This window comes from Rhinoderma darwinii, chromosome 2 (genome assembly GCF_050947455.1).
Source record: "Rhinoderma darwinii isolate aRhiDar2 chromosome 2, aRhiDar2.hap1, whole genome shotgun sequence".
Classification (NCBI taxonomy): domain Eukaryota; kingdom Metazoa; phylum Chordata; class Amphibia; order Anura; family Rhinodermatidae; genus Rhinoderma; species Rhinoderma darwinii.
Window position 1 is genome coordinate 213,204,353 of NC_134688.1, and position 16,610 is coordinate 213,220,962.

Here is a 16,610-nt window from a genome sequence, read left to right on the forward strand (position 1 = left end):
GTATCGCTGTAATCGTACAGACCCGCAGAATGAAGGAAACCTGACATTTATACCACAGGGTGAGTGATGTAAAAACAGCATCTTTTTTTTTCAAGCTGAACAAGCCCAATTTTTCTCGCCTTTTATTGTGAGAAATACCTCCCATCCCATTTACTAATCAAGACCTTAAGGGGTTTTCCCACAAAAAGCATTTATCACCTATCTGCAGGAAAGATGATAAATAGCTGGGGCCCCACCATTAGGGCTCTCACAAATAACAAATACGGGGGTCCCTAGTTCCTTGTTCCTCCTCGCGAGCACGACTGTGTTGAGGGGTGTTTTATATGGTGTAGCCGTCCATACAAACTTTATGGGTGTTCTAGGTACAGGTTATTTAAAGAGACATTCAGACTTTTTACAACAAGTACAAAATATATGTAGATAGATATATGAATCGATCCAATGATCTATCTATTTTACTGGATAGTTAGAACTCCGGTGTGAGCTGTATCACACTGAACTTACACTTTTTTGAGTTTCTAGGTGTCCTATTCTGGGGAATTTTTTTGTACTGTTTTTTCAATTGATCTACCAATTACATCTTTTATTTTTTATTAATTTTAAGTTATATTTATAGACACACCTGCTCCTTTTAGACTGGTAATTCTGGTTATAGTGTAACTGGTATGATTTTTGCCATAGAAACCATTCCGATTCCCACAAATACTTCTTATTAGAACGGGGGTTATGCATGAGACCCCGTGTGACCAGATCGTTTGTATCAGGTGGTTATAGTATGGACACGTACCTCCCTTCCTCCCCAGTGCAGAATTATCTATTCCCAGTGTTTTTACCTCATATGAAATAAGTTTGTTATTACCATGCGATATTGTTTTTACTTCACTCTCCCAGTAAAATAAAAAAAACGCTTAGTAGTTACACTGTGTACATTGTAATTCCAGGGATACCTGGACAAGCTCCACAATGAAGTTAGTAAGACTTTGGAGAAGGTGGGCAGTCGTGAGAAGTATATTAACAGCCAGCTAGATCCCTTGATCCAAGAGTATCGCGCTGCACAAGCCCAACTGAGTGAGGTAAAACTTTTAAAGTTTGTTAAAGGTACAGTATTTTGGTTCTAAAAGATTTTCTGGTTGTCCTTGCCCTGAGTAGGATTAGGAGAAAAATTTCTAATGATAGTCTTTTGGAAAGTTATATATAAATTACACCAGTAGTTTCTTAAAAAAGAACTCTTTCCGCTTTTCAATAAATTTGGTGCCTCTTAGGCATGTGCCAAAACTTGTGACATTTTAGCACCACAAAATTGGTGTAAAGACTACAAAGGAGTTTTCACATCTTTGACATTTATGGCATATCTATAGGATATGCCATAAATATCCAATAGATGTGGGTTCTACCTCTAGCACCTATCTCTAGAACAGGGCCCTTTGACCCCATCCTACTTTGTCCTGCTCCTACTGAAATCTGCTTGATGAGCTACGCTTTTTCCATATTCCCAAATAGCTTGTCAGACAGTGACCAGGGGGCTCCGTTCTAGAGAAACACTATATGGCCAAAAGTATAGGGACACACCTCTTAATCCTTGAATTCAGGTGTTTCATTCAGTCCCATTGCCACAAATGTATAACATCAAGCACCAGGCCATGTAGTCTGCCTTTACAAACATTTTCCAGCGTGGTACTGTAATATGATGTCAACATTGCAACAACTTTGTGAAATTTCTTTTCTCCTAGATATTCCACGATCAACTGTTAGTGGTATTATTGCAAAGTGGAAACATTTAGGATCGACAGCATCTTAGCCACGAAGTGGCAGATGTAAAGTATCAGTGCGGGGTCGAATACTGAGGCGCATAGTGCATAAAAATCACCAATGTTCTGCTTATCCAATAACTTAAGAGTTCCAAAAACTCCTCTGGCATTAACATCTGCACAAAAACTGTGTACCGGGGGTTTCATGGCATGGGTTTCCAGCTGCATGCAAGCCTTACATCACCAAACACAATGCCAAGCATCAGAGGGAGTGGTGTAAAGCACGCCGCCAGTGGACTCTGGTGTTCTGTGGAGTGTGGAATCATTCTGCTCTCTCTGGCAGTCTGATGGACGAGTCTGAGTTTAGCGAATGCCAGGAGAATGTTACCTGCCTGACTTAATTGTTCCAATTGTAAACTTTGGCGGAGGAGGGATAATGCTATGGGGTTTTTCAGGGGCTGGCCTAGGCCCCTTAGTTCCAGAAATCTTAATGCTTCAGCATAACGAGACATTATGAACAAGTGTATGCTTTGAACTTTGTGGGAACAGTTTGGGGAAAGCCCCTGTCTGTTTCAGTATAAAGACATGGTTGGGTGAGTTTAATGTGGAAGAACGTAATTGCCCTGTACAGAGCCCTGACCTCAACCCCATCGAACACCTTTGAGATGAACTAGAACGGAGTTTGCGAGCAAGGTCCTCTCGTCCAACATCAGTGTCTGACATCACAAATGTTCTTCTGGACGAATGGGCAAAAATTCCCACAGACACACACCAAAATATTATAGAAAGGCTTCCCAAACTCCATTTTAATGCCTATAAATTTAGAATGGGATGTCATAAAAGCTCCTGAAGGTGTAATGTGTAGGTGTCCTCATACTTTTGTCCATATAGTGTAGCTGGGGATCCCAGAGGTAGATATGCCATAAATGTCCAAAATTATAAAACCCCTTTCATAAATTCCACACCATAGTGTAATGCACTCCGCAATGGATATATTCTGAATTTAGGCTTGAAATGGGAGATTTTTGGCTATCTGTATTATATCCCTTTACTCCATTCCTAGTTTGTTACCTCTGTTTGCTATACAGTCCGCTTACTTTGTATTGTTACAATGCACACACAGCCCAGTCCTACACACACCTCATGATTAACATACAATCCACGCAGATACTTATAATGTATAAAAATACTTTACTCATAACATAGTAGTGTCAAGCAATATACATTACATCAAGATACATTACATATAGAACACAACCACACACAGCCGCCTCCTTTTCCTGCCTTCCCTGGGTACTTTGCACATGTGACTAGTAGTGTGTGTGTGTGTGTGTGTGTGTGTGTGTGTGTATGTGTATGTGTGTATATGAATATAGTCACAGCGGGGCTGTGGCTATGTAATACAGCCATTGCCCGCGCCTGACAACAAGTGTTCACGCCCCCGGTCAGCATGATGTGACACCCATTCCATTGACTCTGCCTTAAGACCACCCATATACCTTCCGATGTGCATCTGCACAATATAGGTAAATCTTTTCCCAGTATGCCCAGCTGTCTCCACATCTAGTTAACAATGGCTTCTTAGGGCCATTGAAATGCTAATTAGGCAGTAGATCAGAATCTATGACCAAATGGCCTCTGTGCATACTGACACCTCAATAGGTGAACATCAGTATCTCCATTTACCAGCTATATTAATACAAGTCATACTGGGTCGGGGGAGGGCTGCTTGGCCACCTTCTCCGTGTCCTCATTCTGCTGACCTGACATCATTCTGTACTAGTCAGTGGGAGGTTCATATTATCACAAGGTCATATAATTGAAATTACTAATTAATCCACGTGCTGGAATCACTGGTTACCCGGCATAGCGTTGGTTGATACATACAGCAGGTTTGCAGTACTGCATACATTTTTATAGGTCCAGGTTTTCGTCTACATTGTAATCTAGTCAGATAAGGATTTCTGGCATATTATGGGCAGAATTTGAACCGTAGCATATTTATTACAAAATAGATTGAATCGTGTATTATGTGTTTATTACTTGTTTTATTTTCCTTATAGTTAAAAGAGCAACACCAGCAAGTAAATGAAAAGGTAACAGAAAAGGCAAGAATCCTGTCTGAGGTAAGCACTTTATATTGTTATGGTTTTACATACAGTGAAGGAAATAAGTATTTGATCACTTGCTGATTTTGTAAGTTTGCCCACTGTCAAAGACATGAACAGTCTAGAATTTTTAGGCTAGGTTAATTTTACCAGTGAGAGATAGATTATATATAAAAAAAAAAAAAACAGAAAATCACATAGTCAAAATTATATATATTTATTTGCATTGTGCACAGAGAAATTAAGTATTTGATCCCTTTGGCAAACAAGACTTAATACTTGGTGGCAAAACCCTTGTTGGCAAGCACAGCAGTCAGACGTTTTTTGTAGTTGATGATGAGGTTTGCACACGTTAGATGGAATTTTGGCCCACTCCTCTTTGCAGATCATCTGTAAATCATTAAGATTTCGAGGCTGTCGCTTGGCAACTCGGATCTTCAGCTCCCTCCATAAGTTTTCGATGGGATTAAGGTCTGGAGACTGGCTAGGCCACTCCATGACCTTAATGTGCTTCTTTTTGAGCCACTCCTTTGTTGCCTTGGCTGTATGTTTCGGGTCATTGTTGTACTGGAAGACCCAGCCACGAGCCATTTTTAATGTCCTGGTGGAGGGAAGGAGGTTGTCACTCAGGATTTGACGGTACATGGCTCCATCCATTCTCCCATTGATGCGGTGAAGTAGTCCTGTGCCCTTAGCAGAGAAACACCCCCAAAACATATTGTTTTCACCTCCATGCTTGACAGTGGGGACGGTGTTCTTTGGGTCATAGGCAGCATTTCTCTTCCTCCAAACACGGCGAGTTGAGTTAATGCCAAAGAGCTCAATTTTAGTCTCATCTGACCACAGCACCTTCTCCCAATCACTCTCAGAATCTTCCAGATGTTCATTTGAAAACTTCAGACGGGCCTGTACATGTGCCTTCTTGAGCAGGGGGACCTTGCGGGCACTGCAGGATTTTCATCCATTACGGCGTAATGTGTTACCAATGGTTTTCTTGGTGACTGTGGTCCCAGCTGCCTTGAGATCATTAACAAGTTCCCCCCGTGTAGTTTTCGGCTGAGCTCTCACCTTCCTCAGGATCAAGGATACCCTACGAGGTGAGATTTTGCATGGAGCCCCAGATCGATGTCGATTGACAGTCATTTTGTATGTCTTCCATTTTCTTACTATTGCACCAACAGTTGTCTCCTTCTCACCTAGCGTCTTACTTATGGTTTTGTAGCCCATTCCAGCCTTGTGCAGGTCTATGATCTTGTCCCTGACATCCTTAGAAAGCTCTTTGGTCTTGCCCATGTTGTAGAGGTTAGAGTCAGACTGATTAATTGAGTCTGTGGACAGGAGTCTTTTATACAGGTGACCATTTAAGACAGCTGTCTTTAATGCAGGCACCAAGTTGATTTGGAGCGTGTAACTGGTCTGGAGGTGGCTGAACTCTTAATGGTTGGTAGGGGATCAAATACTTATTTCTCTGTGCACAATGCAAATAAATATATATAATTTTGACTATGTGATTTTCTGTTTTTTTTTAAATATAATCTATCTCTCACTGGTAAAATTAACCTAGCCTATAAGTTCTAGACTGTTCATGACTTTGACAGTGGGCAAACTTACAAAATCAGCAAGGGATCAAATACTTATTTCCTTCACTGTATATGTCATTTTAAATTTATGTAAATAAGACCTTCTAGAAGGGGTTTATACAACCCCCTTAATAATATATTATGCTGCGCTATGATTAATTGTTATTGCAGGCCTAAAGCCTGGGGCTGCACTACATAGAGATTCTAGTGACATTCTCCATTTTTTCTTTTATTTATTTATTTATTTATTTTTCTTCGTATTGTCTGGTAGGTACACAGTTGGCATTGGGACAATCCAAACCATCATCCACATAATTGTCAACATCTTATCTTGGTTGAAAAGTTTCACTAGAGTTGTATATGTGTGTATGTATGCATAATGGTGGTTTTGGATTTGTACAAAGTCTCTGTGACAACACTGCATCTGACAAAAAACAGAACAGGAAATGTATTTATTAGGGGGCTGATGATTTTTCAAATAGAACAAAGAGGGTAATCCCGGTGATGTATACTCTTAAAGGACATGTATGCCTTTTTAAAATCGTTGTGTTTTTAAAGAAAAAATATTAATTGTCCATTGGTGTGATTGGTGCAACTTCCTAAATACATTGTATTAAATATTATTTTTACTTTTTTAGCTACAGGTGCTTTGTATTCTGTATACAGAGCAACTGTATCTAGTACTGAATCCTGTATCTGTCAGGTCAGCGGCACTGACGGGTTCAGTGTCAGCGGGTCCTGCTTCTCTCTGACACGCGTGATCGAGCTGTTAAAGAGACTCTGTCACCACATTATAAGTGCCCTACCTAAGGAGATGGGCCCTGTAATGTAGGTGACAGTAATGCTTTTTATTTAAAAAAACAATCTTTTTTCACAAAGGAGCGATTTAAGTTTATGCTAATTAGCTTTCTTAATGCCCAAGTGGGCGTACTTTTACTTTCGACCAAGTGGGCGTTGTACAGAGGAGTGCATGACGCTGACCAATCGGCATCATGCACTCCTCTCCATTCATTTACACTGCACTAGCGATATAGATATATCGCTATGTGCAGCCTCATACACAAACCCTAACATTACTACAGTGTCCTGATAATGAATACACATGAAATCCAGCCTGGACGTCATGTGTACTCAGAATCCTGACACTTCTGACTCTTTTCTGTGAGATTCCAGCAACGGATACGAAATCTCGCGAGATCTCGGAGCTAAACGAGATTTGGTTTAACTTGCCGGAATCTCACAAAAAAAAGATTCAGAAGTTTCAGGATTCTGAGTACACATGACGTCCAGGCTGGATGGTCATGTGTATTCATTATCAGGACACTGTAGTAATGTTAGGGCTTGTGTATAAGGCTGCACATAGCGATATATCTATATCGCTAGTGCAGTGTAAATGAATGGAGAGGAGTGCATGATGCTGATTGGTCAGCGTCATGCACTCCTCTGTACAACGCCCACTTGGTCGAAAGTAAAAGTACGCCCACTTGGGCATTAAGAAAGCTCATTAGCATAAACTTAAATCGCTCCTAACTTTGTGAAAATAGATCGTTTTTTTAAATAAAAAGCATTACTGTCACCTACATTACAGCGCCCATCTCCTTATGTAGGAGATAGGGCACTTATAATGTGGTGACAGAGCCTCTTTAACGATCACATCTAAGTTCATAACAACATAGATGTTATCGATTACAGGTGGATCCTGCATGTCAGAGAGAAGCAGGACCCGCTTTCACTGAACCCGTCAGTCCCATGGACCTGACGGATTCAGGTCTTCGTGAACGATACTTCTGCTCTGTATACAAAGCAGCTGTATCTCAAAAAGTAAAAAATTGTTTTAATAAAATGTATTTAGGAAGTTCACACTGATGGACAATTTTATTAAAAAAACATATATAGCCTTTAAAATATAAGTATGATATCAAAACTTGGCTATTAATTTAATTTATTGGTGTAGGAGAAACATTTGGAATGAAAAATATTAAATGTAGATATATATTTATTTTAAGGTAAATGAAGAGTTAGAGAAAGTAAAGCAGGAAATTGAAGAAAAAGGAAGCAGCATTACAGACGGTGGTAAGTGTGGGGGAACATTATTTAACTACTTCCACTTCTGATTTAGTTGTGATTTTGCTGTCCCGCTGCATACACTGCAGGTGTCCGCTTCTGACACGCTGCTATAATGGCCAGGAACAGCAATTTCGCTGTTCCTGGCAGTTTAAAGGGCTTGTGCCATAAAACGCATGTATCCCCTATGCACAGGATAGGGGATACATGTGTGAGCGATAAGGAGAACGGGGACCGAAAGTTACCAAGAGCGCCTCACGAGAAGCTGTGACTTCCGCATTCTGTGTCCGACAGCTTCATAGAGATCAATGGGATTCTTCTGCGCATGCGCGTGCGGCTCTCCAGTGATCTCTATGGAGCTGCGGAACAGATAAGCCGGACACAGAACCCAGGAGTCCAGGCTTCTCATGTAGCGCTTTGGGTGGTCTCCTGTTTTACTTATCGCTGGGGGTCCCAGCGGGCGGACCCCCAGAGATCGCACATGTGTTTTATGGAAAACCCCTTTAACTAGTTAAATGCCGCGGTCAATAGCAACCGCTGCGTTTATAGGGGTTTTTCTATGATGGACATTTATGACATATCCTTTGGATATGAAGCAAAATAGAAGGTTTTGAAGCAGCACAAATCCCGAGTCTGGTGCGGTGCACGCTGTCAAGCCGGGCAAACCCACTCCGGCATGTTGTAGAATTCCAAGTAAAATAGTCGAACAACAGCACACGTCTCCAGATAATCAAAGTGGTTTTATTGTCAAAACATCCACGACAGACAGGCAACGTTTCGACCCATAGTGAGTGTGGGGTCTTTGTCAAGCCTAACATTACATCTAAAAACATCATACTAAATAGGTGAATTCGAATGATCACATGGTACATTGCAGCCAGTGAGAATCGTGATCCCGGTCTCCCAGGTGAATCATACATTAGTCTTAATGACAACCAACAACTTGTTACATAATACAAAAAAGTGTATAAATTCGACATACAATACATCTTCAATCCATAGTAAGTATTTAAGCCATCAATTATTGATCTTGGAGTAGAAAATGAAGAAGGAAAGTCCACCACACTCCAGGCACCAGCTCCGATCCCAGGACGCCACCGCGCATGCTCCACAATCAGTGCATCGCAACGGCATAATCAAGACAAAAGTATTACAGAAGCATCTCTTGTGCGCAGGTGTCTATAGAGGGAATGATGTCCTCACTCTCACACTGTGTGCTTCAGAAGTACCAGTCCACACAATGTGATGGCAATCGCATGGAAAAACGCTTATAGAATGTAATCTCATGTTGTCAAGGACGCTATCACTTCGTGACGATAAGTCACGTGTGTCTAGGCGTCTACTACAAAAGAGAAATGGAAAAGGTAAATTTAACCTGTAGTTAACCAATAATGAGGGTTAAAAAGTGATAAGATCTTGAAGTCATCAGTCGTGTTAAATCGCCTATATGAATTAAATCACCAAAAAATGGACAAAGAATAAAAATTATAGGGAATGCTCGTAACATACATCCGATGGAATACATCGAATAATAGTACTGCATAATACACTAGACTTCTAGTAAATAATCGATCATCACTTCTAATATCCCACTTAAAACTTCTATATTCTCCATGATGAATGCACAAACACCCGCGATAAACAAGAGAAGAAGAATTTTTTGTATAGTCCACGTCCTGCTCGTATGCCCGCTGGTGTGTGGTGAACGAACCTCCAAGCAGGGTAATCCCCAACTGTAAAAGATATGCAAAAATTTTTTTATTATCAAAGATTTTTCTTTAACATTCAAGAAATTTTTATAGAAAGCTTATCTAGTTATTTAAAAAGACAGGGGGAAGAAAGATGAACATATCTCGATGGTCACCCATAAAGTGTACAATATTAATAAAAAATGTTAAAAACAGCAATGAAGTTTCAGAGTCCAGATGTTGTCTTATATTCTAGATTCAAACCTCTTGGGTGTAAAGAATCAAGTTCAAAGATCCAACGTAATTCCTTCCTTTTCAGTAACTTCTGTCTATCTGGGGATAGACAGAAGTTACTGAAAAGGAAGGAATTACGTTGGATCTTTGAACTTGATTCTTTACACCCAAGAGGTTTGAATCTAGAATATAAGACAACATCTGGACTCTGAAACTTCATTGCTGTTTTTAACATTTTTTATTAATATTGTACACTTTATGGGTGACCATCGAGATATGTTCATCTTTCTTCCCCCTGTCTTTTTAAATAACTAGATAAGCTTTCTATAAAAATTTCTTGAATGTTAAAGAAAAATCTTTGATAATAAAAAAATTTTTGCATATCTTTTACAGTTGGGGATTACCCTGCTTGGAGGTTCGTTCACCACACACCAGCGGGCATACGAGCAGGACGTGGACTATACAAAAAATTCTTCTTCTCTTGTTTATCGCGGGTGTTTGTGCATTCATCATGGAGAATATAGAAGTTTTAAGTGGGATATTAGAAGTGATGATCGATTATTTACTAGAAGTCTAGTGTATTATGCAGTACTATTATTCGATGTATTCCATCGGATGTATGTTACGAGCATTCCCTATAATTTTTATTCTTTGTCCATTTTTTGGTGATTTAATTCATATAGGCGATTTAACACGACTGATGACTTCAAGATCTTATCACTTTTTAACCCTCATTATTGGTTAACTACAGGTTAAATTTACCTTTTCCATTTCTCTTTTGTAGTAGACGCCTAGACACACGTGACTTATCGTCACGAAGTGATAGCGTCCTTGACAACATGAGATTACATTCTATAAGCGTTTTTCCATGCGATTGCCATCACATTGTGTGGACTGGTACTTCTGAAGCACACAGTGTGAGAGTGAGGACATCATTCCCTCTATAGACACCTGCGCACAAGAGATGCTTCTGTAATACTTTTGTCTTGATTATGCCGTTGCGATGCACTGATTGTGGAGCATGCGCGGTGGCGTCCTGGGATCGGAGCTGGTGCCTGGAGTGTGGTGGACTTTCCTTCTTCATTTTCTACTCCAAGATCAATAATTGATGGCTTAAATACTTACTATGGATTGAAGATGTATTGTATGTCGAATTTATACACTTTTTTGTATTATGTAACAAGTTGTTGGTTGTCATTAAGACTAATGTATGATTCACCTGGGAGACCGGGATCACGATTCTCACTGGCTGCAATGTACCATGTGATCATTCGAATTCACCTATTTAGTATGATGTTTTTAGATGTAATGTTAGGCTTGACAAAGACCCCACACTCACTATGGGTCGAAACGTTGCCTGTCTGTCGTGGATGTTTTGACAATAAAACCACTTTGATTATCTGGAGACGTGTGCTGTTGTTCGACTATTTTACTTGATATCCTTTGGATATGTCATAAATGTCAGATAGATGCAGGTCCCACCACTGGGACCCCCACCTATCTCTAGAACGGGGCCCCCTAAACCCTGTTCTAGCTTTCTGTGCTCTCCCGGCCACTTGATTGCATGTTTAGTTACTGAAACAGCATAACCCGCTGAGCTGCGATTTTTCCGGGACTCCCATAGAACTGAACGGTAGTTACGGAAACAGTGTAGCTCGCATGCTATGCTGCTTCCGTAACTGCCATTCACTACTATGGGCGTTAGGGAAACAGCGTAGCTCAGCGGGTTATGCTGTTTCAGTAACTCCACATGTAACCAAGTGGCCGCTGGTTCAAGTCCCCTAGGGGAACTAATAAAATGTGTAAAAAATAAAAAAAAATGTTAGATAAATTTTCAGGAGAGTAAAAAAAAAATATATATATATTAAATTAAAAAAAATAAATAAATAAATATATATATATATATATATATATATATATATATATATACAGCAAGAGCAGAAAAACACAGCACTCCACGAATCTGGAACATCAGGCCATGTGCTCGTTACCAGGGGATGAATCAATTCCTCCTCTTTTTAGACAGAAACCAGCATAGAAAATAGTAACGGCACCAGGACTTCAAGACGGATGAAAAACAGGGTGGATTTATTCACCTCAAACACAGCAACGTTTCGGTTCAACAGGAACCTTTCTCAAGCCATCACAAACTAACAATGGTGTCAAATATAAATAGAGGGCACATACATCAGTTAACAATCACATCATTAAATATGTAATACCCATTAAAAATGTGTACAATACAAAAATATTATAGATTTTGGTATGGAAGTGAATATCTCTGAATTTTTAGAAAAAAACAGTAATACAAAGTGATACATATATATCAACAGTCATGTGTAAATATCACAAACAGTGTTAACAAGTGTCATTAGGGTAATATGGAAGGAGGCAGGGGCCAATTAAATCCAGGTGAAAGTTAAGTAAACCGAATAAACTTACAGTAAACAGTCTGTATGGAATGTCCACATAACCAGCGTGTGAATTCCGCGCGCGTCCAGTGCGCATGCTCAAAGATGGCGTCCAGACCGGATGTAAAGTCCGGTGGAACGCATCGAACCGAGCAGCTGACACTGCGCATGCGCGAACACGGAACTTGCGTTCCAGTGTCAATGCGCAGGCGTCAGCATCATCCGGAAACGCTAAATAGATAAGAAAACTACTGAAGTATATAATAGCTGCATATCGTTCACACCATTCGTTTGGTGCTGCAATGCATCCACCATCGAAATTGGTGGAATATGCAGAGCAGCACAAAAAACACCATCTATAGTAATCTCCATACAGTGGCAATCAATCAAAGTAAGGTACATCGTAGACCCCCTCCACAAATGTCACAATAGTCACCATAGGAGCATCTAAAGGGACCCCAATTGGATAAGTAAACATCATCCCATCCAGGGATGTAAAGTATATCGGACAAAAAAGATGTCCAGACAATAACAACCATAGGATCCCATATGTTTAGATTGCATGTTTGAAGCTGGTGTAATAAAGAAAAATTTTTTTTTCAAAAAATCTTTTATATATAGAATCAAAAGGTGTAAAAGAAGATCTTTCAATTTTTATTTTGTTAATCTATGTAGCATGGGTTGCAAATAAATATTATAAAGCAGCCATATCGCATAATAATTACATCGCAAAAAAGCCACGTAGGACATTACATAGAGGCTTATACTTGAATGACTGTAAACTGGTTTGATGATCCTGATGAATGGGCCTCCGCTGCCTTCCAATAACCTTTCAATGTTTGACAAAATACCGTGTATCTAAAAGTACAAGAAAAAGACAAGTAAACAAACAAAAATTACCAAGCAATATTTGTAAAGACAAACATAGTACAATAAAGAATAAAGTTAAAAAATATACATATCTAGATATCGAGTCAAAATTAGACTCCAAAAGGACTTATTTCCATAGTGTATATATAAGAGTAACACCAACTACACCAGAGAAGACGCCGACCGTTAAAAATAACCCAATTAACTCGCATGGTGAGTTTAAAAATTGAAAACATCAAAATTGTTTTTTGGTCACCTTAGCGCTTAAAAAAAAAATTAAAAATGGTACCACTAAAACTACATCTCGTCCCGCAAAAAATAAGCCCTTACACCGCTCAATCGATGAAAAAAATATATAAAAAAAGTTTTGCCTCTCAGACTGTTGTGAAACAGAATAAATTATTTTTTAAGAAATTATTTTTTTCCTATTTTCTGTTGTCTAAAACCTGGGTGTGTCTTATGGTCAGGTGCGTCTTATAGTCCGAAAAATACGGTAACTGATGACTCCACTTGAGGTCAGTGCTGGCGGCGTGACTAATGCGTATTATAAGGAATAGTCGTTTCTGTATAGAGGGTGATGTCCAGCCAGGGCTTCTAACTTGTAAGAACTAATGACAGTCTAGTAGTATAAAGTGATGTACCATTAACCATCATGTACAATGTTGCTCTTGTGTTGACTTCCAAGAAGTTGATTCCCAGACGTTGATATGTTCTACTCGGCAGCCAAGAAAAAGTGAGGGATTAGTAGATGGGTGTTTTGTTTAATGTCAGCTTGAATGCATTTATAGATGCTAAACCAGAAGAGCTGTTCTTTTTGGACCATGCCGACAGGTATGTATAACCTCTCCTATTGCTGAGAAACCCCTAAAACACTGGGATGGGTAAGAGATGGCATTCAAGACTTTATATGGTTTCTACAAAAAGAAATAGGAAAACCTGGTAATTGAAGGGCACTCGACTCATGGAATATATAAAAAAGAACACATTTTTTTCATACATAATATAAAAAAATAACTGCATCATAGGTAATCCTATACAGCGGTAGGAAACCCACACCCCGGCGGGTCAAAGATACATGTGACCAATATCATAGGAATTACAGGCACAGCCAATAATACAAAGCATTACAAAATAAGGAAAAGTGATGTAATGGCTTTTGTCAATAATTAGCTGAGAAGGAAAAGGCGAAGATATAGATGGAGGCTAAAACAGTTATATGATAATCTGATGATAAAAATCGCCCATATGGTTGAAAAAAAAAAATCGAGATTTTATAGTTTGGCAAAATCGCCCAGCCCTACTTGTAGATAAGGGTTTATTTCTATATTCCATTTGTTTCGTGCATCTTTGACAACCATGCATATAGGCATCTCTTGTCTCAAATGGTTTTCAGGGTCTGGCTGGATATTAAAAAGGTATTTAGAATTCTTAAACTTTTTGGAAAAATCCCCTCTATGCATAACTTAGCTTAGGTCATTGAAGGATTATCAGTTCTGGGTCTCGAAAGGTGTTATTACTTTGAAACAAATACTCATTAATAACGGTTTAAAGCAAAAAGGAGTTCAATCTCTCTGAGAGGGACGGGATCTGGTTTCTACAGCTCCTCTAAAGGCACGAAGAAAAAAATGAAATCTTATAATAGACTCCCAGGGTTCACTTACTTATATTATTACATTTCCTGGTACTCAAGGTGAATTAAGTTTTAGATCAATTGAAAAAAACCAAAAAAACGACTTTGTTTTGTCAGACTAGAGGTGTCTGTATCTAGATCCAGGGGAAAGCATCAATCTTTTGTTGTAACTTAGTTTGAATACATAGCCTACCCTTATTTTTTATTTAGATTTTTTTGCTCCCAGTGGAATTAAGCAAGTTGGTTGTGGGAAATCTGGGAGGGGGGTTAATAGGGGGTGGAAGAATATTGTAATTATAATGATCATTAACAAATGTTGAATGGATGTAACAAATATTAATTTGTTTAAAAAAATGTTTATTCAAGAATTTAAAAAAAATAAAAATAGAGCTTCCTAAATAGACTCTGATCTCAGGGTTCTAACTCCGGGTTCACTGTTCTGTATAAAGATGTACAGGTAAATGAATAATTCTTCATAAAAATTACTACATAAATAACATAATAATTTACCACTAAAACTTTTACTTCATAGTAAAGTGGTTTTCAAGACAAAAAGTATTTTGTGCACAGACTGATTATTGAAATAAGATCTTTTATGTTGCTGTCAACTATGGATACCCAACAGCTAAAAGTTATATAATGTAATAGTATCTACACAATGATAGTGTTTGTATACAAGATGCAACTTGCGTTGATCAATATCCAAGAATGGGTCGTTCTAATGATCTTACTGAATTCCAGCGTGGTACTGTAATAGGATACCAACGTTGCAACAAGTCAGTTTGTGAAATGTCTTCCCTCCTAGATATTTCATGATCTACTGTGAGTGGTATTATTGCAAAATGTAAGCATCTAGGAACCACAGCAACTCAGCCCTGAAGTGGCAGACCACGTAAAGGTACAGAGCGGGGTCGCTGAGTGCTGAGGCGCATAATGCATAAAAGTCGCCAACGCTCTGCTGACTCTGTAACTGCAGAGATACAAACCTCCTCTGGCATTAACATCTGCACAAAAACTATGTGCCGGGATCTTTATTGCATGGTTTTCCTTGGCAAAGTTGCTGCATGCAAGCCGTACATCACAATGCCAAGCGTCAGATGGAGTGGTGTAAAGCACGCCACCACTAGACTCTGGAGGAGTGGAAACGTGTTCTGTGGAGTGATGAACCACACTTTGTCTGGCAGGTTGATGGACGAGTCTCGGTTTGGTGAATGCCAGGAGAACGTTACCTGCCTGACTGCATTTTGGCAACAGTAAAGTTTAGTGGAGGAGAGATAATGCTATGGGGTTTTTCAGTGATTGGCCTAGGCCCCTTAGTTCCAGTGAAGGGAAATCTTAATGCTTCAGAATACCAAGACATTTTGGACAATTGTATGCTTCTAACTTTGTGGGAACAGTTTGGGAGAGGCCCTTTTCTGTTGCAGCATGACTGTGCTCCAGTAAAAAAAAGCAAGATCCATAAAGGCATGGTTGGGTGAGTTTAGTGTGGCAGAACTTGACTGGCGCAAAGGGATGAACTAGAACAGAGAATGTGAGCCAGGCCTTCTCATCCAACATCAGTGTCTGACCTCACAAATGCTCTTCTGTATAAGTGGGCAAAAATTCCCACAGACACTAAAATTTTTGTCAAAAGCCTTCCCAGAAGAGTGGAATCTGTTTTAGCTGAAAAGGGGGGACTGACTCCATAATGCCTATGGGTTTAGAATGTGATGTAAAAAAAAACTCCTGTATGTGTCCCAATACTTTTGTCCATATAGTGAATGTATAGACTACCCAGGGTCCATTCAAGGACCCTAGGGCTGCCTGTTTATGATGCTAGCTCTGCCTTACTACACAGGCTAATGTACTAGCATATATGTGTATGCGTGTATATGCAAGTGCATTATTATGTAAAATCATTAATAATTAACAAAAATGTGTGGGAAATAAAAGTAAAAAACAACATGCAAATAAAATATGTTTACATTTATTACATTTTATTATATAAAGCCTACAGAGCAACAAATAATACACACATTTAGTTTCACCATAACAACCTGCACTATAAATCTATAACAAGATTTAAGGTAATTTTTGAATGGGTAAAAAAAATTAAGGAAATATATATATTATATAAAAATATTTTTTTCTGTATTTACAATAAATTATACTTTAATATAAATTCATCAGTAACCTATATGTACCCCAACAGGGTACTGAAAGAAAGTAGAAATATTTACGCAACTGGGTCTCGTACAACTACGTCCTCCTAAAATTAGAGAAATTATGACCGCCGGA

At 39.0% G+C, this 16,610-nt stretch overlaps 1 protein-coding gene across 1 annotated transcript in view; it reads left to right on the forward strand.

Moving 5' to 3' along the window:
• The window catches only part of IFT57 (intraflagellar transport 57), a 32,445-nt gene that overhangs the window by 13,862 nt on the left and 1,973 nt on the right, over positions 1-16,610 (forward strand). Inside the window, exons 9-11 of the mRNA XM_075850367.1 lie at positions 942-1,073; positions 3,812-3,874; positions 7,443-7,509. Coding sequence (XP_075706482.1) covers positions 942-1,073; positions 3,812-3,874; positions 7,443-7,509 — 262 coding nt within the window. The remainder of the gene's footprint in view (positions 1-941; positions 1,074-3,811; positions 3,875-7,442; positions 7,510-16,610) is intronic.